Raw genomic sequence first — 26751 nt, forward strand, 5'->3', positions numbered from 1 at the left:
TGGTAGATGGAGCATATTCTGCCTGGAGGTCAGTAACCAGTGGTGCTCCGCAGAGATCTGTGTTGGGACCCCTGCTCTTTGTGATTTTTATAAATGACTTGGATGAGGATGTGGAAGGGTGGTTTAGTAAGTTTGCTGATGATACAAAGGTTGGTGGTGTTGTGGACAGTGCAGAAGGTTGCTGTAGATCACAACAGGATATTGATAGAATGCAGACCTGGGCAGAGAAGTGGCAGATGGAGTTCAACCCGGATAAGTGTGAAGTGATACACTTCAGCAGATCGAATTTGAAGGCAGAATACAAGGTTAATGGCAGGACCCTTAGCAGTGTGGAGGAACAGAGGGACTTGAGGTCCACGTCCATAGATCCCTCAAGGTTGTTGCGTAGGTCGATAGGGTTGTTGAGAAGGCATATGGTGTGTTTGCCTTCATTAGTCAGGGTTTTAAGTTCAAGAGCCACGAGGTAATGTTGCAGCTCCATAGAACTCCGGTTAAACCACACTTGGAGTATTGTGTTCAGTTCTGGTCACCTCATTATAGGAAAGATGTGGAAGCTTTAGAGAGGGTGCAAAGGAGATTTACCAGGATGCTGCCTGGATTGGAGAGCATGTTTTATGAAGATAGGTTGAGTGAGCTAGGGCTTTTCTCTTTGGAGAGGAGGAGGATGAGAGGTGACTTGATAGAGGTGTACAAGATAAGAGGCATACATTGAGTGGACAGTCAGAGACTTTTTCCCAGGGTGAAAATGGCTAAGGCAAGGGAGCATAATTTTAAGGTGATTGGAGGAAGATACAAGGGGGGTTTCAGAGGCATATTGGGTGTATAGAATGCACTGCCAGCAGAGGTTGTGGGGGCAGATACATTAGGGACATTTAAGAGACTCTTAGATAGCCACATGAATGGAGGGCTATGTGGGAGGGAAGGGTTAGATAGATTAATATGCTGGCACAACATTGTGGGCCGAAGGGCCTGTACTGTGCTGTAATGTTCTATGTTCTAAGTCATCCATCATCCTCCATCCTCCATCACTCCAAAGAGAAAAGCCCTAGCTCGCTTAACCTTTCCTCATAGGACATGTTCTCTAATCCAGGTAGCATCCTGATAAATCTGCTCTGCACCTTCTCTAAAGCTTCCACATCCTTTCTGTAATGAGGTAACCAGAACAGAACACACTACTCTGTGTGGTCTAATCAGAGTTTTACAGAGTCACAACATTACCTTCTGGCTCTTGAACTCAATCCCTCGACTAATGAAGGCCAGCACACCATACGCCTTCTTAACTATGCCTTGCATGCAACTTTGAGGGATCTATGGATTTGAACCCCAAGATCCATCTGTTGCTCCACACTCCTAAGAATCCTGCCATTGACCTTGTACTCCACCTTCAAATTCGATCTTCCAAAGTGTATCACTTCACGCTTTTCCAGATTGAACTCCATCTATCACTTCTCCACCCAACTCTGCATCCTGTCTATATCCCATTATACACTACAACAATCTTCTACACTGTGCACAACACCTCCAACCTTTGTGTCATCTGCAGCTTACTAACCTACCCTTCCACTTCCTCATCCAAGTCATTTATATATACAAAAAAAATCACAAAACAGCAGGGGTCCCAGAAAAGATTCCTGCAGAACACCACTAGTCACTGTCCTCCAGGCAGAAAATGCTCCATCTATTACCACCTTCTGCCTTATGTGGGCAAGCCAATTCCAAATCCACGCAGCCAAGTTTCCATGCATTCCTTGCATCGTGATTTTCTGGATGAGCTGACCATTTGTCAAATGCCTTACTAAAATCCATATACACCACATCCACTGCTCTACCTTCACGAATTTGTTTATGAAGTCACCTCCTCAAAAAGCTCAATTAGGCTTGTGAAGCACGACCTGCCCCTCAGAAAGCTATGCTGACTATCCCTTAAGAGATAAAAGCGCATAAATCCTGTCCTTGAGAATCCTCTCCATTAGTTTGCCAACCACTGATGTAAGATTTGCTGGTCTATAATTCCAGGATTATCCCTGTTACCTTTTTTGAACAAGGGGAACAACATTTGCCATCCTCCAATCCTCTGGTACCACTCTGGCCAGGGATGACACAGAGATCATCGTCAATGCCCCAGCAATCGCTTACCTCGATTCCCATAGTAATCTGGGGTATATCCCATCTGGTCCTAGGGACTTATCTATCCTAATTTTTTTCAGAAGCTCCAACACTACCCCCTTTCCTAACCTCGGCATGTTCCAGCACATTAGCCCGTTCTGTGCTGACCTCCCATTCATCAAAGTCCCTCTCCCTGGTGAACATTGAAGCAAAGTATTCATTGAGGATCTCCCCCACCTCCTCTGCCTCCAGGCACATGTTTCCCCCTTTATCCCCGAGCAGTCCTACCTTCACTCTAGTCATCCTCCTATTCTTCACATTTGTGTAGAACGCCTTGGGGTTATCCTTAATTCTACTTGCCAAGGCCTTCTCATGTCCACTTCTAGCTTCTCCTAAGTCCTTGCCTAAGCCATTTCCTGGCTACCTTTATAATTCTCAACAGCCCTGTCTGATTTTTGCCTTTAAACCTTAAGTATGCTTCCTTCTTCCTCCTGACTAAATGTTCCACCTCTCTTATCAACCATGGTTCCTTCACCCTTCCATCCTTTCCCTGTCTCAGTGGGATAAACCTATCGAGAACCCAGTGCAAGTGGTCCCTAAACAACCTCCACATTTCTGCTGTGCATTTCACTGAGAACATCTGTTCTCAAGTTACTCTTCCAAGTTCCTGCCTAATACCATCATAATTAGCCCTTCCCCAATTAAAAACTTTCCCATATAGTCTGCTCCTATCCTATGCTGAAGATCAGGGAGTTGTCACTATCTCTGAAATGCTCGCCCACCGAAAGGTCTGTCACCTGGCCAGGTTCATTGCCTAATGCTAGGTTCAGTATGTCCCCCCCCTCTGGAGAGGCCATACTGGATCTGCCAGTCCTATCCCTCCCTTAGCCATGTTTCCTTAATGGCTATAATATCCCAGTCCCCCATAGCTATCCAAGCCTTAAATTCATCCGCCTTATCTGTCAGACCTCTTTCATTGAAATAAATGCAATTTAATCCAATAGGATTTCCTCACTCCTGGCCATTCTCTTGCCTGTCCTGCCTATTCAACTTGCTGTCACTGACATCTGTATCACTTTCCAGCCCCTTATTGGCCTCTGTGATGCTTGGGATCCTACCCCTGCTAAACTAGTTTAAACCTACCCTAGCAGCATTAGCAAATCTGCCTGCCACAATATTGGTCCCTCTGCAGTTCAGGTGTAACCTGTCCCTATTTTACAGGTCACCTCTGCCCCAGAAGAGATCCCAATGGTTCAAAAATCTGAATCCCTGCCTCCTGCACCAATTTTTCAGCCATGCATTTACTTGCCATATCCTCCTATTCTTACCCTCGCTAGCATGTAGCACTGGAAGTAATCCAGAGATTACTACCCTTGAGGTCCTGCTTGTTAACTTCTTCCCTAGCTCCTTATATTCACTCTGCAGGACCTCATCCCTTTCTCTACCCATGTGATTTGTGCCAACATGCACAATGACTTCTGGCTGCTCACCCTCCCCCTTGAGAATGTCCTGAAGCCACTCTATGACATCCTGGACCCTGGCACCACGGAGGCTACACACCATCCTGGAGTCCCTTTTGCAGCAACAAAATCTCCTGTCTGCCCCTCCTACCTATTGAGTCCCCTGTCACTACAGTCCTTTCTGCCTTCACCCTTCCCTGCTGAGCCTCAGAGCCAGTCCTGGTGCCACAGACCAGGCTATTGCTGCCTTCTCCTGAATAGTCATCCCCCTAACAGTGTTCAAAACAGTATACTTGTTTGCAAGGGCAATGGTAACAGGGGAGTCTTGCACTCTCTGCCTACTCCCTTTTCCTTTCCTAGTGGTCACCCAACAACTTTCTCCCTGTACCTTTAGGTGTGACCACCTTGCTAAAACTCTTATCTATGAAACTCTCAGCATTGCATATGATCCTGAGTGTTTCCAGCTCCAACTCTAGCTCCTTCACGTGGTCAGTGAGGAGCTGCAGCTAGATACACTTCCCACAGGTGTAGTCCTTAGGGACACTGGAAATCTCCCTGATCTCCCGTATGCTGCAGGAGGAGCATGCTACTGCCTTAACTGCCATCTGAATGCTCTAAAATAAGGAACCTTATCTGTGCCTTGGCTCACCAAAGCCTTTTAACTTACACTCAAACACTGGCCCACTCTCACAACGCCTGCTCTGATCGAACCTGCTTTTCTTTTATTGGCTGATGTCCCACAATTAGCCATTAACAAATGCTTTTCCAAAAAGCTCTATTAGCCAATCAGAAGGGCCTTTTTTTTAAGCTTCCTGCTGCTGCTCCCCCAAGGGGTCAGTCTCAGTTCTGTGGAGGTTCTGTTCATTCATCAGCAACTGGTTCCCTGATGTTCAGTTCAGGTTCTGCTGAAAGGACTTGAAATATGAAACAAAGTGCTGAATTCTGGACTGACTTTCCATGACACAAGGCAGCTTAGCAAAACTGAAATTAGTGGGAAAGTTCTCCATTGGCTGATGTCATATCTTACACGGTGGATGACAGTTGTGATGTTGGAAGCCAAAAATCTCAGCCTTGGGATGTAACTGTGAGTGTACTTTCACTGCTGAGGCAGCTTACCACCATCTTCTTAAGTGCAGTTAAAATTCTGGACTTTTTTTGCTGGTGGTCATACATAATCTATCTTTAATTAGAATATCATTGATTATAATTTTCCAGAGCTTTATTGATTAGGAAACAATTACTTTATACTGGAAAATTGTGCTTTCTATGCTGCTCTTTCTGAAAATATATTAGCATTTTCCCTAACATATTTGATAAGGAAATATAGCTCAGTATATCAGACCTTCCTCGCTTCCTGTCCTGCCTTGTGAACTTGCTTGCTTTAACTTATTAATTCTATATTCTTATGTTCTGTAACTCAATTCCATATAGGGATGGACAATTAATGCTGGGTGAGAATAAATGAAAATTCTCTAGCTTCCAGGATCTTCTCCACTGTCGAAATACAGATGAGAAATGAAGGGAAGAGAATAGTGATAATATCCACGTTAGAAAAGACATGCTGGTGGTCTTAAGGCATATACAGTAAAGGTGGATAAATCCCTGGAGCCTGACAAGTGTATCCCAGGACATTGTGGGAAGGGAGCAAAGAAATTGCTGGGGCCCTGGCAGAGGTATTTGTATCATTGTTAGCCATGGGTGAGGTACCAGAAGATTTGGAGGGTGGCTAATGTTGTGCCTTTAATAAAGAAGGGCTGCAATGACAAGCCAGGGAACTAAAGACTGTTGAGCATAACATCAGTGGTGGGAAAGTTACGGGAGGGGATTCTGCAAATCTCTGTGCATTTGGAAAGGACTTGCAATTAGAGAAAGTTTGTGGGAAATCGTATCTCATGAATTTGGTCAAGTTTTTTTTCAAGAGGTGACCAAGAGGATTGCCAAGGGCAGGGCAATGGACATCATCTGTGTGGCCTTTAACAAGGCCTTTGACAAGGTCCCACATGATAGACTAGTTCAGAAGGTTACATCACATGGGGTCTGGGGTGAGCTAGCCAATAGATACAAAATTGGCTTGGTGGTAAGAGTCAGAGAGAGGTAGTGGAGAGTTGTTTTTCAGATTGGAGGTCTGTGATCAGCAGTGTGCCACAGGGATCAGTGCTGGGTCCACTGCTTTCATCATCCATATTAACGAATTGGATGAAGATGTTGTTGGCATGGTTAGTAAGTTTGTAGATGACATCAAAATTGGTGGTATAGTCTACAGTGAAGAAGATTATCTAAGATTACAATAGGATCAAGATGAACTGGGGAAATGGGCCAAGATGGAATGGAAGGTGGAAATTTGGACAAGTGTGAAGTGTTATATTTTGGAAGTTAAACCAGGGCAGGACTTGCACGGTAAATGGCAGAGCCCTGGAGAGCATTGCAGAACAGAGATCTAAGGGTACAGGTACAGAGTTTCCTGAAGGTGATGACACAAGTCGACCGGGTAGTAAAGAAGGTGCAACACAACATGCGGGGGGAACTCAATGGTTATGGCAGCATCTGTGGAGGGAAATGGATCATCGATGTTTTGGGTTGGGACCCTTTATCTGGACTGGAGAAGGTGGTGAAGGAGGTGTTTGGTGTGCTTGCATTCATTGGTCGGGACACTGTGTATAAGAGTTACAGTACACATTGCAGCTGCACAAGACATTGATGAGACCATACCCAGGGTATTGTGCGCAGTTCTGTCTTCCTAGCTATAGGAAGGATGTCAGTAACTTGGAAAGGGTGCAGAATAGATTCAGAAGAATGTTCATGGAACTGGAGGGCTTGAGTTACAAGGAGAGATTGGATAGGCTGGGGCTTTTTTCCCTGGAGCGTAGGAGGCTGAGGTATGCAGAGAGAGACACACAAAATCATGAGAGGCAATGATAAGGTGAATGGCCTCAGTTTTGTTTGTAGGATAGGGGAGTCTCAAACTAGAGCATATAGATCTGTGAGGGGGGAAATACTTAAAGGGGACCTGAGGGGCAATTTTTTCACACAGAGTGGTGGGTATGTGGAACAAGCTGCCAAAGGAAATGGTAGAGGCAAGTACAATTACAAAATTTAAAAAGTTTGGATAGGTGCATGGATAGGAAAGGTTTAGAGGTATATGGGCCAAACACAGGCAGATGAGACTAGCTCAGGTAGGCAATTTTGTCAAATAGGACAAGTTGGGCTGACGAGCCTGTTTCTGTGCTTTACAACTCCATGACTCTATGAAATGCAAAACAAGCTTGAAAGGCTAAATAGCTTAATCCTGTGCTCATTATTTATATTTGCTCCCCTGCTGTTCTAACATAAACTGCTATTTATGGTTCTTAAAAGTATGCTAATGCACCATTTGAATATTATTTTAATAGATTTTAATGAATTTTAAATAGATAATGAATTTGTTTAACAAACATTTTAGATTAAGCATTCTTAAAATACTTTAGCATGAATACCATTTCTTGAGTGTAAGTAAACTACAATGTACATAGAGCCATGGAATCATATGGCATGGAAAAGGACCATTTGGCCAACTTCGAATGTAGAACAGAGGCATTGGAACAGGCCGCTTGACCCATGATGTCTGCACCCACCATGATGTCAAATTAAACTAATCGCCTGCCTGTTTATGTGCCTGCCTAAATGCCTCTTAAATGTTGCTGTCTTATCTGTTTCCACCACCTCTCCTGGCAGCACGTTCGAGGCACCTACCACTGTCCGTGTAAAAGAAAAACCTTGCCTCACAAATCTCCTTTAAACTTTTCCCCTCTCACTTTAAATCTATACCCTTTTAATTTAAACTTTAAATATGGTGTCATTTTTCTAGATTTTCTTGATATGTAACTGTTGTTTTAGTTAACAATGATCAAGTGTTTTCTTTCCTCCTCCACAGTTGCGATTAGCATTGGATAAAAATGAAGAGATGGAAATGACCAATAGCCACTTGGTGAAGCGATTGGAGAAGATGAAGGCCAATCGAAATGCACTCCTCTCTCAGCAATAGAGATCAAAGAGCTAATGCACTGCATCTTCAACTAACTAAACCTCCAGGTGTTCCAATTTATAGACCTTTTGCATTGGTCCAACCACTATCAAATCCTGAAACATGTTCATCAATATGGCCCTGGATTTATAAATGTTGACATTAAAGATTTTGTAATTTATGAGAGAACAAAGACATTACCTAATGTCTACATGTTTGATAATTGTTAATTATGTTACTTCTTTAGCTCACTGGGTTAATTATACTCCTTGCGATGGGTTGTGTTTTTGGTATGACAGATTAGCAGGTAAATATGAATTGCTATAGCTTTAGTACATCAGATTGATTTACATAAACCTTTCTGCTGCTCAGAAATGATGGTGGTTGCTTAAAGACCTTGAAGGAATGCATGAAGAGAAATGATACAGAAGATAACCTCACAAGTTCCATTTGAAAAATGGGCTGCAGTTTAGTGGCCGTAATGAATCCCCACTACACACTTCAAGTGCCTTTTCCACGGTGCAGTGGAGATGATCTTGAGTTTGTTACCTAACCAACAAAATGTATGGGCCATTCACTTGGTCTAAAGTAATATAATCCGTCTTTTAAAAATGAAATATGCAAATTTCTGGAACAAGTTTTTGCCAAAAATAACACTAGATTTTTCCATAATTTACATTTTTTTTGTTTTATATACAACTTACTCTCATAAATAAATGGACTGTAGGTAAATTTTGAATTGGTTTCAATTACCATACTGTTTCGTTTCAGAACATAGAAAAAGGCAACACTCTTCACTAGTTCATTAGAGAAAAACAAATGGAAAATTATTTCTTTTGCTCTATAAAAATATTGGACTGCATCTGCAAAATATTGCTTATGTAGCTTGTTTGTAAAATGTTTGGTCTTTTCAAGAAAACAGGCTTATGAATGAGGGTTTTGACATTAAATGTAACTGTGGACACTTTATATGGCACAACCAAAGATTTTTTTGTCATTGCTGTATGCGTCTTCATGTAATGGGTGGCCATAAGGCACTTAAAGATGACTAAACATTTGCTCACTTAACAATGTAAAATGCTTAGTGGTGAAAGATGCACAAACATGTAGGTAACAGCAAATATTGCTGAAAATATGTCAGAAAGACATAAACTCATCAAGTGTAAGAGGAAAATATACAGTAAATGGCAGGACTCTTAGGAGCACAGATGTAGAGAGGGTGTAAGTCCATAGTTCCCTGAAAGTGACAACACACCAAAAGTGGCCATGCAGATAGCTAGGGTGGAAAAGGCAGCAGATGGCATTTTTGTCTTCATTGGTTGGGTCACTGAATATAAGAGTCAGGTAGTCATATTTAAGTTTTATAAAACTTTTGGTTAGGCTGCACTTGGAGCATTGTGTGGAATTCTGGTTGCCCCATTACAGGAAGGATGTGGAGGATTTGGAAAAGGTGCACAAGAGATTTACCAGGATGCTGCCTGGATTAGAGGCTATGAGCCAAAAGGAGAGGTTGGCAACCTTTTGTTAAACACTGAGATTGGTAGGTGCCTGGAACAGGCTGCCAGGGGTAGTAGCAGAAGCAGATATGATTATCAGAATCAGATTTTTTTATCATTGACTTGTGGCATGAAATTTGTTTTGCAGCAGCAGTAGAACATAGAACAGTACAGCACAGGCCCTTTGGCCCACAATGTTGTTTCGAACTAAAATTAGTAATCAAATACCCAACTAAACTAATCCCTTCTGCTTGCTCAATGTCCATATCCCTCTATTTCCTGCACATTCATCTGCCTATCTAAGAGCCTCTTGAATGCCTCTATGGCATTTGCCTCCACCACCACTCGTGGCAGTACATACCAGGCACCCACCACTCGCTGTGTAAAAAAAAAACTTGCTCTGCACATTTCCTCTGAACTTACCCCCTCACATCCTTAAATGCATGCCCTCTGGTATTAGACATTTCAACCCTGGGGAAAAAGATACTGGCTGTCCACTCTATGCCTCTTGTAATCTAAAAAAACTCTATCAGATCTCCCCTCAGTCTCTTCTGCTCCAGAGAAAACAACCCAAGTTTGTCCAACCTCTCCTTAATAGCACGTGCCCTCTAATCCAGGCAACATCCTGGTAAACCTCTGATGCACCCTCTCCAAAGCTTCAACATCCTTCCTATAATGGGGGCGACCAGAACTGAATGCAATGCTCCAGATGCAGCCTAACTAGAGTCTTAATAAAGTTGCAACATAACTTACTGACTCTCAAATTCATTGCCTCGACTAATAAAAGCCATAATGGTGCAATGCACCATTTTTACCACCCTGTGTAGCTGCCGTCAGGGAGCTATAGACTTGGACCCCAAGATCCCTCTGCACATCAACACTCTTGTCATTAGCAGTGTACTGTCCCTTTACATTTGATCTCCCAAAGTGCAATACTTCACATTTGGCCACTTCTCTGTCCATATCTGCAACAGATCTATGTCCCACTGTATTCTTTGGCAGTCTTCTATGCTATCCACACCACCAATCATCGTATCATCTGCAAACTTACTAACCCACCCATCTGTGTTTTCATCCAAGTCATTTATATATATCACAAACAGCAGAGGTCCCAGCATGGATCCCTGCAGAACAGCATCATTCACAGACCTCCAGCCAGAATAAGCCCCATTGGCAAGCCAATTCTGAATCCAAACAGCCAATTCACTGTGGATCCCATACATCTTAATCTTTTGGATTAGTTTCCCATGAGGGACCTTGTCAAATACTAAAATCTACATAGACAACATCTAGAGCTCTACCTTCATCAATCACCTTTCTCACCTTCTCGAAAAACTGAATCGATTTAGTAAGATAAGAATTGACCCGCACAAAGCCATGCTGACTGACCCTAATTAGGCCATGGTTCTCCAAATGCTCATAAATCCTATCCCTAAGAATCCTCTCCCTAAGAATCCTCTTCAGTAACTTCCCTACCACTGACATGAGACTAACTGGATTATCCCCATTTCCCTTCTTGAATAATAGAACAACGTTAGCTACTTGTCAGTCCTCTCGGACCTCACCTGTGGCTAGAGAGGACACAAAGATCTTGGTCAAGGCCCCAGAAAACTCATCTCTTGCATCTGTCAATAACCTGGGGTATATCCCATCAGGCCCTGGGGACTTCTCCACCTTAATGTTCTTTAAGAAACCCAACATTATCTCCTCCATTATCTCAAAGTGCCCTAGCATATTAGCAAACTCCACACTGACCTCCCTATCCTCCATGTCCTTGGTAAATACTGATGCAAAGTACGCATTTAGGACCTCTCCCACATCTTCCACCTTCAAGCACATGTTCCCTCCTTTATTCTAAGTGGTGTTACCCACTCACTAGTTATCCTCTTGCTCTTGATGTATGTATAGAATACCTTGGGATTCTCTTTAGTCCTCCTTGCCAAGAACTTTTTCAGGGTCCCTCCTGGCTCTCTTAATTCCCTTCTTGAGTTCTTTTCTGGCTTCTTTATAACCATCAATGGCTCTGTTTGATTTTAGCTTCCTAAACCTTAACTTCCTTTTTCTTGTTGACTAAATTCACCACCTCTCTCGACATCCACGGTTCCCTTCCCTTGCCATCCTTGTCCTTCCTCTATTACTGGAACATACCTGTCCTGTAGTCTGTGCAGTTGGCCTTTAAACACCCTCCACATATCAGATTTGATAGCTTTATTAGTCACATGTACGTTGCGTGTTCTAGGGGCAGCCTGCAAGTGTCGCCACACTTCTGGCGCTAACATAGCATTGCCCACACTTCCTAACCTGTTCCCAATTAGATATTTTATAGATATTTATTTATCACATGTACATCAAAACAGTGAAATGCGTCTTTTTGTGTTACTGAGAATGTGCTGGGGCATCCCACAAGTGTCGCCATTCTTCCAGTGCTAACAATGCATGCCCATAGCTCCTAACCTGTACATCTTTGGAATCTGGGAGGAAACTGGAGCACCCAGAGGAAACCCACGCAGACACGGGGAGAACGTACAAACTCCTTACAGACAGCGGTGGAAGTGAACCCGGGTCACTGGTGCTGTAATACTCTTGTGATTTGCCCTGCTCCAATTTAATACTCTTCTGCAAGGTCCATACTTATCCTTATCTACAGTTATCTTAAAACTTGAGTTATGGTCACCATTCCCTAAGTGTTCTCCCACTGAAGGGTCAGACACCTGGACAGGCTCATAACCAGGTCCAGTACAGCTCCTCTTGTTGGACTACAGTGCAAAGATATAAAATTACCATAAATTACAAAAATAAATAGTGCAAAGAAAAATAATAATGCGGTAGCGTTCATGGGTTTTATTGGAACGTTCAGCAATCTGATGGCAAAGGGAAAGAAGCCGTTCCTGAATTACTATGTGTGAGCCTTCAGTCTCCTGTACTGATGATAGTCATGAGAAGACAGCGTAGCCTGGATGGGGTCCTTAGTGATGGATGCTGCCTTCTTGAGGCACCGCCTCTTGAGGATGTCCTTCATGGTGGGGAGGAGTATGCCCATGATGGAAGTAGCTGAGTTTATAACCATGCAGCCTCTTGTGATCCCATGTATTGGAGCCTCCATACCAGGCTGTAATGCAACTGGTCAGAATGCTCTCAACCATACATCTATAGAAAGTTGTAAGACTTTACGTTTGACAAGGTTCCGCATGGTAGACTTCTTCAGAAGGTCAGAGGCCAAGGGATCCGGGCAAGCTTGGCCGTGTGGATTCAAAATTGGCTTGCCTGTAGAAAGCAGAGGGTTGTGGTGGAGGGAGTGCATTCGGATTGGAGGGCTGTGACTAGTGGTGTCCCGCAGGGATCGGTTCTGGGACCTCTACTTTTTGTGATATTTATTAATGACTTAGATGAGGGGCTGGAAGGCTGGGTTAGCAAGTTTGCAGATGACACAGAGATTGGTGGTGTTGTGGATAGTGTGGAGGGCTGTCGAAGCTTGCAGAGGGATATTGATAGGATGCAGAGCTGGGCTGAGAAGTGGCAGATGGAGTTCAATCCCGAGAAGTGTGAGGTGGTACACTTTGGAAGGACAAACTCCAAGGTGGAGTACAAGGTAAATGGCAGGATTCTGGGCAGTGTAGAGGAGCAGAGGGACCTGGGGGGTTCATATCCACAGATAACCGAAAGTTGCCTTGCAGGTGGATAGGGTAGTTAAGAAAGCTTATGGGATGTTAGCTTTCATAAGTCGGGGGATCGAGTTTAAGAGCCGCGAAGTGATGATGCAGCTTTACAAAACTCTGGTTAGGCCACACTTGGAGTACTGTGTCCAGTTCTGGTCGCCTCATTATGGGAAGGATGTGGAGGCGTTGGAAAGGGTGCAGAGGAGATTTACCAGGATGCTGCCTGGATTAGTGAGTATGGATTATGAGGAGAGACTAAAGGAACTAAGGCTTTACTCATTGGAGAGAAGGAGGATGAGGGGAGACATGATAGAGGTATACAAGATATTTAGAGGAATAGATAGAGTGGACAGCCAGCGCCCTGGGAAAGAGATGCTCAAAACAAGAGGGCATGACTTTAAGGTATTGGGTGGGAAGTTCAAGGGTGTTGTCAGAGGGAGGTTTTTCACCCAGAGAGTGGTTGGTGCATGGAATGCGCTTCCTGGGGTGGTGGTGGAGGCCGATGCATTGGTCAAGTTCAAGAGATTGTTAGATAAGCATATGGAGGAATTGAAGTTAGAGGGATATGTGGGAGGAGGGGGGTTAGATAGTCTTAGGTGTGGTTTGAAGGGCGGCACAACACGGTGGGCCAAAGGGCCTGTTATTGTACCGTATTGTTCTATGGTTCTATACGGTGACATATCGAATCTCCTGAAACTGCTAACGAAGTAAAGCCGCTGGTTTGCCTTCTTCATGTTGGGCCCAGGATAGATTCTCCAAGATGTTGATACCCAGGTACTTGAAGCTGCTCACCCTTTCCACTGCTGACCCCTCAATAAGGACTGGTGTGTGTTCTCCCGACTTCCCATCCCTGAAGTCCACGGTCAATTCCTTGGTCTTGTTGACATATCTCACTCCTCTACGCCTCCTCATTGCCATCTGAGATTCTACCAACCACTGTGATGTCATCAGCAAATTTATAGATGGCACTTGAACTGTGCTTAGCTACATTCATGATTATACCATTTAAGAGGCTATTAGATTGACACTTTGTGTTCAGCCCAGACACTGTGGGTTGAAGAACCTGTTCCTGTACTGTGTAGGATGGTTGTAATGTGGAGGGTCATGGCTGTCATGTGACAGCACTGCCCCTACCTGGTTCGAAGACACACCACTGCCAATCAAGGTTTGGCCCCGCCCCACCCATCAGTGCACACCTGACCATTGGCATTTGTGATTGATTAGTCCTTGCTGGCACCAGGCCATTGGCCTATTTAAATTACCTGGGCTGGACCCGCCCCCCCAGTCCTCCAGCACTATAAACAGTGCCACATGTGCTCGGTTCTCTCTCTTTTGTCTCCGAGGGATGACCCTGCTTCGCTCCAGGGCGAGCACTGTGAAATGGCACTGGAGAAATCGTTGGTGAGGTGTGCACTGTTAAAAGGGTTGGGAACATTTTAGTTAGTGTCCCTAGTAGCATAAAGCCGTGCTTGCACTGAGTCAAGGGGTGGCGGGTATCGTATTGTTTTTCCTTGATTGTCTATACCCAGTTCATTTTGTGTGTGTGTGTGTATTTTACCCCCATTGTTATTTTCCCACACTTGCTATCAACTGTGTGTGTGTGTGTGTTATTCCCGTTACCCTTTCCCCACGTTCGTCTTTTGTAAATAAATCATTTATCTCTAAGACTGTGTACGGAGTCCTCGCCTTCTGAGACCCTGTATCTGTTTCACAACATTTGGCGCTGCGAGCAGGGACTCAAAGGTCTGGCTGGGATGCGGGGAGGGATGTTCTGGAATAGGGTCAAGAGAGCCAGTGCAGGTACCGAGGATAGGATTCCCGGGTGGACCTATAAGAGCAAGGGATTTGGGAGCTTGGCCAGCATGCTGGCGGACTACGGTAAACCAGTGGACTGGGTCAAGAAGTTAGACCCCCGTGGTGAGAAAATGGGGCACCACGTGATTGCCCTTCTCCAGAGGTCGGGGTTCCCCAAGGCTAAGGGGAGTCAAAGGGGTGCCTTCTGGCTGTTTGCGTCCCTCCTGAGACGCCAGGTCAGGATTACTGGCCAGATACAGGATATATGTCTCCAAAAAGATAAGGAGATAAGAGGTGCTCTAGCAGCACCACTGTGTGCTGCAGGAGGCAGTCCAGGCTGCCCAGACCCAAGCCAACGACCTCGAGGCCAGAGGTACCGAGGTTGACTGCAGGCTGATCCAAATGCAGAAGGCGCAGGCAGCCCGCTGGTCTGGCTGGCAGTTGGACCTTCTCAAAATTCGAGCCCTGGTCCGGCACGGCGACAAGCTGGACACATGGCTGGGGGGATGGGGATATATGGATGGATAATGACGAGAAGGGGGTGCCCGAGGAGCCTGGGTCCCATCACACCCACCCCTCCCCCTACGCACCCAAGCCCCTGCATGCTCTACCCGTCATCACGCAGTCCCAGGTCTGTCACAGAAGGAGGGGGAGTCAGGATGAGGCCCCCCCAGGGGAAAGTGCCCGCGGTCCCTCCAAGACTATGGAGACCCGGGATTTCTCAGCCAAGGAGCTGACCCAGCTGGCAGATTGGTACTGCCAGTGGCCGGGCAAGCACCTGGCTGCATAACTGCTCTGACTGTGGGAAGAGGGGGCCCTCAACATAAGCCTCTCTCACCAGGAAGCGAGCACCCGGGGACCTGTCTGACCAGCAGAGTGTCAACAATGCCCTACGGGCACCACAGGAAGGGATCAGGGATGGCACTACCCTGTGGGATCGGGTAGTGACTGCCTTGAGGGTCCGGTACCCTACCCTTCTCAAGTAGGACTTATACGGGCGACCGCAAATGGAGCACGGTCAGTGAGGGCACCAGGGTCATTAGGGAGTGGGCGCTAGTGACCGGCATTTACAAGGAAGCCTACGATCGCAACTTTTTAGAAAATACCAGAGTGACCAGCGCACTAGCGGGATACCTGGTCACCACCATGCACCTTGATTTGAGGCCAGTGGCCCTGCCCCTCATGGGACAGGCTAATGGCAAGACCGGGCGGGACGCCATCACCCTCCTGGAAGGGCTAGAGTACTTGCAGTGGGGGGCGCCCACCCAGGTTCATAGGGCGAAGACAAGGGCTGGAGACACAACCCCTCATTTTACACGCTAACAGCTATACTTGGACCTGCTGCACGCAGGGGTGGACCGTGCTAGCGTAGATGGGATCCCGACCTCCGCCATTTATGTGCTGTGGAAAGAGCTTTGCGGGGGGGGGGGACATCTGGCCAGGGGAAAACCCACAACCACCCTGGGATCAAGCCCAACACAGGGGGTGCCCCCAACCTCCGGACCACGTGGGCTGCCCCCACTGACACTGCTTCTGCCCCTCCCCCACTTGAAACAGTCTCTCCTGCCCTCAAGGCTGAGCTCCGGGACCCGCTGAGACAGGAAATGGCCCATCTCTGCCAGCAGGAACCTTCACCCACGGGGTGGCAGACCTCCACCCCCCTCCCACAGGATGAAGGCCAGGGGTCCTGGCGCATTTGTTCCATCGCCCTCTCCTGCCCAGGAGACCTGAGGCCACATATATCTGTCACTGTACATTGGGGAAGGGGGAACATACAGAGGTGGATGGCACTCATTGACACGGGCGCCCAACACACCATCATCCCGGGTGACCCACTGGATGGAAAGGGACACAGATGCAAATAGAGGGGTTAGGGGGTTCCCTTTTACCTGCGAGGGAAGTCATCGGGAACCAACCTCCTCGACCTGTAACAGTGATGATGGCAGCTTCACCTGAGTGCATTCTGGGAATCAATGTTTTAGAGGGACAGTGCCTCCATACTAACAGGGGCAAGTTTACGTTGGGGGTCGCACAGCTACAGTCGTAGTTGGGGCAGCCAAACAGGAACCAGTTGTTGTCCTCCTCCATCCAAGGTCGTCTGTAGCCAACAGTGCAGAGTGCCAGGGGGACACCAAGATGTCACTGAGGCTGTCCAAGTCCTACTATGGGAGGGCGTCATTAAACCCGCAGCCTCTCCTTTCAACAGTCCCGTCTGGCTCATCCGCAAAAAGAATGGGATGTGGCCCCTGACGACAGACTACAGACACCTCCGCAAGTCTGCCCCCCATCTCGTTGCTGCCGTGCCTGACATAGTCACCTTAGTGGAGGACATTGCTGGGGGCCTGGACAAGCCTTGGTATGTAGTGGTGGATTTAGATATTCATAGCCCCACTCATCTGCCATGGTTTAATCTCCCATAAGAAAGCCACATTCTTTTGGGGAGCCGGACAACAGGCTGCTTTTGAAGCAGCAAAGCAAGCTGTGGAACAAGCCCTGCCACTTGCTCCCTGCCAGGCAGGTGTCCCTTTTGAATTACAGGTTTTGGCCAGTGAGACGGTCGCCGAATGGAGCCTCGGGCAGCAGATCCAAGGGCATAGAGTCACTTATGAATTTCCCAGCACCACTAATAGATCCAACTGCTGGATTTGTGTGCGAACCCCAGCACATGCTGATGAAGCTCTGCCACTTACGCCGATCCCGCTGGATGACTTTCGGATGAACTGTTTACATAGACTTTTCACTCCTGTCGGTTTTGGCATATCCATTTGGGGGGGGGCCCAAATGGCAGTCCCCCACCACTCCCCTCACCACTACATAACATCTCTTCTAGCGATCCCCGATGGGGTGGGTGTTTCAGGAACTGCTATTTCGCTCCCTATAATTTGACCTCCACCCAAGTCCCGACACTTATGGTCGTTCCACAGCTGGTGAGCAGACCTAAGGAATGCTGGTGCAAGCTCCTGAATGAGCACGGTTCCACCCTTCCAGTCGGTCACAGCAACTGCAAGCAAAACTGGTATCCAGGTGCCCCAGTGACCACTGCTGATGGTGCCGCTAAGCTGGGGGCTCCCTGGACTTTGAATGGGACCCACTGGATTTGCCACCACCGTGCCTACCCATGGCTCCCCACGAGCTGGTACGGCTGCTGTTTTCCAGCGTTTGTGGTGCCCTATATCCACTCCCTAGATGACCTTGGGGAGCACCCGGCATACAGCGGCCACCGGGACAAGAGGGCCATTACGGAGGTGGAGAGATTTTGGATGATAGCCTTTCCCACATATGACACGGCCTGATTGTCCCGTGAGGTCATACAGATGGCCAACGAATTGGTAGTGGCACTGCAACACACCGAAGACGCCCTGATGTGGACGGCGGCAGAGCTGACAGCCATCAGGATGGTTGCCCTGCAGAATCCAATGGCCCTGGATTACCTACTCACTGCAGATGGTGGAGCCTGTGTAGTGATTGGTAAGGAGTGCTGCACATTTATCCCTGATGGGTCAAGGAACATCACCCACTTGGCTGCTCACATTCAGGCCACTCAAAAAGCGAGGGACCAGCTCCTCCAGCACGACACCTCATGGTGAAACTGGTGGCCATTTGGGTCTCTGGGGGGGATGGTGGGCAACTGTCATCCACTGGGCGACTGCTCTCACTCATTATTGCTGTCTGTATATTATGCTGTGCTTGCCAGGTTATCAAGAGCACCTCTACCTTTCATTAGTACTGTATACTGACATATAGTTTTAGGCTTAGAAATAGTTATTACCATGATTGACGGATGGTGTGACTTCCGAGGGGTGGATTGTATTGTGGAGGGTCGTGGCTGTCACATGACAGCACTGCTTTCCTGGTTGGAAGACACACCACTGCCAATCAAGGTTTGGCCCCACCCCACCCATCAGTGCACACCTGACCATTGGCCTTTGTGATTGATTAGTCCTTGCTGGCACCAGGCCATTGGCCTATTTAAATTACCTGGGCTGGACTCACCCCCCACCCTCCCCAGCACTATCAAGAACATAGAAAAACTACAGCACAATTCAGGCCCTTCAGCCCACAAAGCTGTGCTGAATATGTCCCTTCCCAAGAAATTACTAGGCTTACCCATAGCCCTCTATTTTTCTCAGCTCCATGTACCTATCCAACAGTCTCTTAAAAGACCCTATCGTATCCGCCTCCACCACTGTTGCCGACAGCCCATTCCATGCACCCACCACTCTGAGTAAAAATCCTACCCCTGACATCTCCTCTTTACCTACTCCCCAGCACCTTAAACCTATGTCCTCTTGTGGACATGTATGGGAGGAAGGGGTTAGATAGTTTTAGGTGTGGAGTGCCACATGTGCTCAGCTCTCTCTGAGGGATGACCCTGCTTCGCTCCAGGCCGAGCACTGTTAAAAGGGTTGGGAGCATTTTAGTCAGTGTCCCTAGTAGCATAAAGCTGTTCCTGCACTGAGTCAAGGGGTGGCGGGTATCGTATTGTTTTTTCCTTGATTGTACCCAGTTCATTGTGTGTGTACTTTATCCCTGTTGCGATTTTCCTATGCTTGCTATCAACTGTGCACGTGTGTTATTCCCATTACCCTTTCCCCGCGTTCGTCTTTTGTAAATAAATCATTTATCGCTAAGACTGCATTCAGAGTCCCCAAACCCGTTTCACAACAATGGTAAAGGTGACTTATGGCATACTTGTCTAACATCAGTCAGGGCATGGGGTATAACAGTCAGGAGGCCATGTTGCAGCCATATAAAACTTGGTTGGGTTTAAAACTTTGTATAAAATTGGGTATTATGTACAGTTCTGGTCTCTGCATTACAGGAAGGGTGTGTAAGCTTTAGAGAATGTGTAGCGGCCTGGATTAGAACGTATTAGCTACAAAGACAGGTTGGAGAAACTTGGATTGTTTTCTCTGGAATGTCAGACCTGAGAGTATACAAATTTATAAGAGGATTAGATAGGGTAGATGGTCAGTCTTCTCCTGCCCCTAGGGTTGGAATATCAAGTGAGAGGACAAAAGTTCAAAGGCAATTTACCAGGCAGGTTTTTTTTCTAAAATACAGAGAGTGGTAGGTATCTGGAACAAACTGCTAGGGGAAGTGATGGAAGCAGATATGCACTGTTTAAGAGGCATTTTAGACAAACAAAACAGGTACAGAATGGGGGGTCATATGCAGGCAGATGGGATTAATTTGCATTGGCACGATGGTTGGCACAAACCTATTCCTGTGCTGTACTGCTCTATGTTTTATGATCACAGAAAGGAAATAAAACAAATTTTTATGATGGGAATGGAATAAGGAAAGGTAGCTGGGAGAGATAGGAAATATTTCGCAAAGTGTACACAAGCCCTTTGAAAATCAGCTGCCATCAAAGGACTTTTATGGCCAGTTACGTAAACGATGGACAGCACAGACCCAATGGACCCATTCCTGTGCTGTACAAATCTTGCCAAATTGTCAATAGCACAAAAAAAGCAACAATAACTACCACAAATGGTATTGTGATAATGACGATTTTAAGCTAGTTGATGGACACTTAGAGGTTAAATATTTCACGGTCGCAGGGGTCTGATGGCCCATAGAACTATAGAACACTACAGCACAGAAAACAGGCCATTTGACCCTTCTAGTCTGTGCCGAAACGTTATTCCACTAGTCCCACTTACCTACACCCAGTCCATAACCCTCCAGACCTCTCCCATCCATGTATCTATCCAATTTATTCTTAAAACTCAAGAGTGAGCCCGTATTTACTACATCAGATGGCAGCCCATTCCACACTCCCACCACTCTCTGAGTGAAGAAATTCCCCCTAACCTTTCCCCTTTCACCCTAAAGCCATGTCCTCTCGTACTTCTCTCTCCTAATCTAGGTGGAGCCTACTCACATTAACTCTATGCCCCTCAATTTTGTAAACCTCTATCAAATCTCCCCTCATTCTTCTCCGCTCCAAGGAATAAAGTCCTAACCTGTTCAATCTTTCTCTGTAACTCAACTCCTGAAGACCCAGCAACATTCTAGTAAATCTCCTCTGCACTCTTTCAATCTTACAAATATCCTTCCTATAGTTAGGTGACCAGAACTGCACACAATACTCCAAATTTGGCCTCACAATGACTTATACAACCTCACCATAATATCCCAACTCCTATACTCAATACTTTGATTTATGAATGCCAGGATGCCAAAAGCCTTTTTTACAACCCTGTCTACCTGTGACGCCACTTTCAGGGAATTACGTATCTGAACTCCCAGATCTCTTTGTTCCTCCGCATTCCTCAGTGCCCTACCATTTACTGTGCATGTCCTACCTTGATTTGCCCTACCAAAATGCAACACTTGTCTGCATTAAATTCCATCTGCCATTTTCTGGCCCATTCTTCCAGTTGGTTCAGATCCCTCTGCAAGCTTTGAAAGCTTTCCTCACTGTCTACTACGCCTCCAATCTTAGTGTCATCAGCAAACTTGCTGATCCAATTTACCACATTATCATCTAGATCATTGATATAGACAAAAAACAATGGCCCCATCACAGATCCCTGAGGCACACCATTAGTCACAGGCCTCCAGTCTGAGAAACAATCATCCACTACCACTCTCTGTCTTCTCCCACACAGCCAATTTCGAATCCAGTTTACAACCTTTCCATGGATACCTAGTGACTCAACCTTCTGAACTAACCTCCCATGTTGTATCTTGTCAAAGGTCTTACTAAAGTCCATGTAGACAACATCCACAGCCTTTCCTTCGTCTACTTTCTTGTTAACCTCCTCGAAAAACTCTAGATTTGTTAAACACGATCTACCATGCACAAAGCCATGCTGACTATCCTTAATCAGCCCATGGCTGTCCAAATACTTGTATATCTCTCAGAACACCTTCCAATAATTTACCTACTACTGACGTCAGGCTCACCGGCCTGTAATTACCTGGTTTACTTTTAGAGCCCTTTTTTAAACAATGGAACAACATGAGCTACCCTCCAGTCCTCTGGTACCGCACCCATGGCTAAGGACATTTTTACATACATCTGCCAGGGCCCCTGCAATTTCTACACTAGTCCCTCTCAAGGTCTGAGGAAATATCTTGTCAGGCCTGGGGGATTTATCTATCTTTATTCACTGTAAAGCAGCAAGCACCTCCCTCCTCTTTAATCTCTGTATGTTCCATGACCCTACTGCTTGTTTCCCTTCCTTCTATATCCTCTATGCCCGTTTCCTGAGTAAATACTGATGCAAAAAAACTGTTTAAGATCTCCCCCATCTCCTGAGGCTCCACACATAGATGACCACTCTGATCGAGGGGACCAATTTTGTCCCTTACTATCCTTTTACTCTTCATTACTTGTCCCTAATCTTGATCTCTATCAAAGCACAGGGAAGACAAGTACCAAGAGTTCTGTATAAATCTGGTCTAAACCATCAGTATAAAAATCTACATTACTGACAATAACTGATCTGATTATTACAAGGTCAATGACAGCCTCTGGTGTGGACAGACCATGACAGTACAACAAACTGATATTTTTTATTAAACAATGAGACCACTTAAATTTGAGTGAAGGAAAAACTTTGCTCAGATTTTTGTACAATAGTAATTTTCTAAAGCCAAAGACCTTTATATAGACCAGTGCAAGAAAGTGACTCCCTAAGGTAGTTACATTAATAATTTGTGCTGTGCTTGCAGTAAGATCTGATAGAATTGTGGCTCAAGCAACTTTCCACCTCCTATCAAGGTGTGACCATCAAATAGTAACCTGTGAGAAAATGAATTGCTGCAGCTTCTGCACAGAAATTACTCATTTCTTTGGTTGTCCAAGTGTGGGAAGAGAATGTTAGCCAAGTGCAAAATTATCATAATTCAGATCCAGAGGCACTTATGTAGAATGGCACAAGATACATTAGGCTTGTCAGTTACTGATCTAGCAGCCAGAGTTCAGGATCAATGATCCAGAGACACTGGGTTGTGCATTTAAAATGGTTACAGCAGAACTTTATTATAACATATGATTACACCATTTCAAGCCTTGCTGGTGAACAAACTCTGAAGATTTGATTAATTTGAACAATCATGTACAACTGAAAAAACACTTTGCCTTGATGGACAGAAGATTTAACAGACATTGTTGCCACCATCATAGGTCTCTTTTGGTGCAAGTCCCATCTCAGATTTGTGCCTCTTTTGGAATAAGGCCCCTCTCCCCTAAAGGAGCAAAGCTGCAAAGCTTTCTACACTTCTATGCGATAAAGTATTTTACTTTTTAAAACAAGTCCTTATCCTCTGAAAGGAGGAGGCCAAGGGTAACCTTATGGAGGTTTATAAAATAAGGGACATAGATGGGATGGATAGCAAAGCCACCCCCCAACCTCCAACCACACCCCCCCCCCGCCCCAGGGAGGCTAGAGGGCATGGGTTTAAGGTGAGGCAGGAAGAAACTTAAAAGATTTGAGCCCCACCCCCACACAAAGGGTGGTGGTTACCTGGAATGAGCTGACAGAGGAGATGCAAGAGGCAGATACAATTACAGTATCTAAAAAGAAGCATTTAGGGAGGTACATAGAAAAGGCCTAACGCAAGCAAATGGGATTAGTGTTGGCATAGACAAGGTGGCCTAAGGAGTCCATTTCTGTGCTGTACGATTCTACTGCCTTGGAGTAGTACTGGTATAATGAATATTATTTGCAGCACTTCAAATCTGTTTATATATAGACATTTAGTTTTGTCTCTTTGTAATAACTGATCAACATCTCTCAAAGACTTTGTACAGATCAGGTAGATTGGCAAGTTGCAGGATGGATCCATTTTCTGCAAAGTGCTTTGGTGGAAGGAGCAGAGTCCTGAAAGCTTTGGATATAACATGTTCTACAGACCACTTCCATGATTTGTTACTGCCAAGCTCTTCATGCTGGAGGGAATAATGAAAAGATCAGGTAATAATTTGTACAGGATCAGCAATCACACTTAAATTTAGAATGAAATCCACAAATGAGTCTATTCTTTCCACTATTGACTTCTTGCCTTCCCATCACCACTTGGGTCTCATTCAAGTGGTAGCTATCCGTGTGTGAACCTCAACCATCAGTCAACAGATTATCTTAAAACTTTGGAAGAAAACAATAACCACGTGCAATATTGTCAATGCAGATCTATAGCTGCTTATGGTAGGATGGTGCAAGGTTGCTAACTGCTGATTATCCATTCATCAATGATCCAGTTATTTGGAGTAGGTTGTTTGCACGCAAAGGGTCATCTAACAAGTGGGAGACTTTTAAGAGTGAGGTAAAGAGTTAAAGATCTGTATGTTCCTGTTGGAGTGAAGGGCAAGGAAGGCAGGAGTAGGGAACCTTGGATGATGAGGGTAATTGATGCTCTTGTCCAGAAAAAGGTGTGGATGAAGTACAGGCAGCTGGGACCAAGTGAATCCCAGGAGGAGTATAGGGGTTGCAGGAGTATACTCAAGAAGAAAATCAGAAGAGCAAAAAGGGGGCAATGAGGTAACTTTGGCAGAGGAGATTCAGGAGATTTTTATGAGTATATAAAGGAAAAAAGATTAAATAGAGAAAGAACAGGGCCCCTCAAAGACCTAAGGGGACATCTTTGTGTGGAGCTGCAGGAGATGGGCGAGGTTCCCAATTAAATATTCCCCATTCTTTTACCGTGGAGAAGAACATGAAGACTTTAGAACTTGAGAGTTAATGAGGATATCTTGGGGATAGTCTGCATTACAGCAGAGGTAGTGCTGGATGTCTTCAAGCATATGAAGGTAGAAAAAGATTTAATACAAAACCAAGAGGCAAATTTTTCACCCAGAGGGTGGTTGGTATATGAAACGAGCTGCCACAGGAAGTAGTTGAGGCAAGTAGCAGATTTGAAAGGTACTTGGACAGGTACATGGATGGGAAAGGTTTAGAGGAATATGGGCCAAATGGGACTAGCTTAGATAGGAATCTTGGTCGGCATGAACCAGTTAGGGTGAAGGGCTTGTTTCTGTGCTGTATGACTCTACCCAAATTAGTTCTAGATGGTGGGTAATAGGAAGCTTAGGTTGATTCCAGAACTGGCAAGTTTTGTTAAGATCATTTATCCTGATCCGAAAAGTAGCCCATTTTCGGTTTTTAGATATTAATAGAATTGCAAAAATTTATGGTTTTGCACATTACTTTCAGTATTTAGCTATTTCTAAATTTGTATTTGTTGTAAATTTATATTGTGCCCTTTTATCTCCATACATTACTGCCTTTAAAATGTTTTGCAAAAATTTAAGAGGAAAGCAGTAATGTTCATAGCACATTGACAACTAAAGCATAGTCCTGTTCTTTCAAACTTGTCCTTGTGTTGAAAACTTAATTATCCGATTAACCCCAAGGATGATAATTATTGAGTAAAACTAATCAAAAAGTAGCCTGCAAACCACTCCATTATGTTTACTATGCGTGTACCATGGCTCTTTGTCAATTACACACCTATTGTGAAGAGGAAACCCCTTCATATATACATAGGAATCAAACCTTATTCTCAAACTTCCGGTGACCACTCCCCCTCTGTTCCTTTTCTCCCTTCTGATCCCATGGCCCCCATCACCTTCTCTTTCCCCTTCCCCACTCTCTCCATCTGCCCATCACCCACACGCTCTTCTCACTGGTTTCCTCCCTTTATTCCATGGTCCACTGTCTGATCAGATTGCACCTTCAAGCCCTTTGTCACTGCCACCTATCACCCCCCAGCTTCTGACATCATTCCCACTCTCCTCCTTCATCTGCCATCACCCAGATCCATCTATCACCTGCCAGCTCTTGCTCCAATCTTTCCCTCCACCTTTTTATACTGGCCATCTCCCCGCTCTCCAGTCCAGAGGAAGGGTCTCAACCCAAAACATCGACTGTCTATTTCCCACCATAGATGTTGCCTGACCCGCTGAGTTCCTCCAGCACTGTGTGTTGCTCCAGATTCCAACATCTGCAGTCTCTTATATTTCCAAGGAATAAAATCTGCAGAGAGCTCCTTCTTTAACAAATTATTAACACATTTTAATGCAAAAAAAGTCTAATTGTATTTTTCTGAGAGGCTTGTCATATTCAACAGTCCTGCAGAACTAGTTGGGGTTTGCTTTGTAATCTTGCAGATTATGAAGCAACCTGAAACCCTCAAGTCAGTAATTAGGAATACAGAAATACTGATAGTTTCACTGAATTTTTTGGGGGGGGGGGCGGGGGAAACGGAGAGCAGAGTGGGGAGGAAATTTTTACCTTTTCTCTATACCACTGCCAGTTCCCACCACCCACCCCAACTCTCAGATTCAACTTCTAGGGTACTTTGGGTTAAATGTACAGGTTGTGGTGTTTTACATTCACACAGCTTCTACAGAAGGATGTTATGATCCTACCTTCAATACAGTAAAAGTCTGTTGGCATGAGGCACCAGTATCCACTAGATGGTAGGGATCCACAGATGGTCCATGCCTAACTTCAGGGCTTGCTCTGTTCCAAATTTTTTTTTAATACACCAGATACTAACACAATATATTAAGACAATGGATACGTGTTGCCATCAATATTGAGGACAGTGGGGTATATTTTTCAATGAGTTCAGTTAATTGCATTTTTACCTGCTGATCTTGATGCAGCAAGACTGGAGAATCATACAGTGTGTATTCTTTTCTGATGGAGTAAAAGATACTACATTCCTTGCTCAATGTTTCAAAACACTCCTTTTCTTCATCCCAGTTCACCTGTACAATAATATAACTTGGGTAGTCAAAAGGTACTTGATACAAAGTTTCCATGTTGCATTTTTTATATACATATATATATATATATATATATATATATATATATAATATATACACACATATATATACACACACACACATAAATATTAGTTATTGTTTAATACTGGAGTCTCTGATTTCAAAGTGACAGTGCCCCTATGTAACAACAATCAATGATTGAATTCACCAAGGAGAGGGGTTTTGATGATGGTGAGAACAATGTAGGTGAGGGTAATATTCTAGAGTATGTAGATATTAAGAGTGAGGATGTGTGGAGTTGTTAGAACATATTAGGACCGGTAAGTCCCCGGGGCCTGACGGAATATTCCCCAGGCTGCTTCGTGAGGTGAGGGAGGAGATTCTAACCATTGGTTAGGATCTTTGAAGTCCTTGTTGTCAACGGGGATGGTACCGGAGGATTGGAGGGTGGTGCATGTTGTCCCCTTATTCAAAAAAGGTAGTAGGGATA

General features: G+C 45.2%; 2 protein-coding genes across 2 annotated transcripts in view; one reads left to right on the top strand and one right to left on the bottom strand.

The window, feature by feature from the left end:
• The window catches only part of LOC127574522 (leucine-rich repeat flightless-interacting protein 2-like), a 200185-nt gene extending 191650 nt beyond the window's left edge, over positions 1–8535 (top strand). Inside the window, 1 exon segment of the mRNA XM_052023564.1 lies at positions 7477–8535. Coding sequence (XP_051879524.1) covers positions 7477–7587 — 111 coding nt within the window. The 3' untranslated portion in view covers positions 7588–8535.
• A 13482-nt stretch (positions 8536–22017) lies between these two features.
• Positions 22018–26751, bottom strand: part of mlh1 (mutL homolog 1, colon cancer, nonpolyposis type 2 (E. coli)) — a 94163-nt gene continuing 89429 nt past the window's right edge. Inside the window, 2 exon segments of the mRNA XM_052022892.1 lie at positions 22018–23420; positions 26121–26243. Of these exon segments, the coding sequence (XP_051878852.1) occupies positions 23256–23420; positions 26121–26243 (288 nt within the window). The 3' untranslated portion in view covers positions 22018–23255.

The sequence above is a fragment of the Pristis pectinata genome, chromosome 9 (genome assembly GCF_009764475.1).
Source record: "Pristis pectinata isolate sPriPec2 chromosome 9, sPriPec2.1.pri, whole genome shotgun sequence".
In the NCBI taxonomy this organism is placed as follows: domain Eukaryota; kingdom Metazoa; phylum Chordata; class Chondrichthyes; order Rhinopristiformes; family Pristidae; genus Pristis; species Pristis pectinata.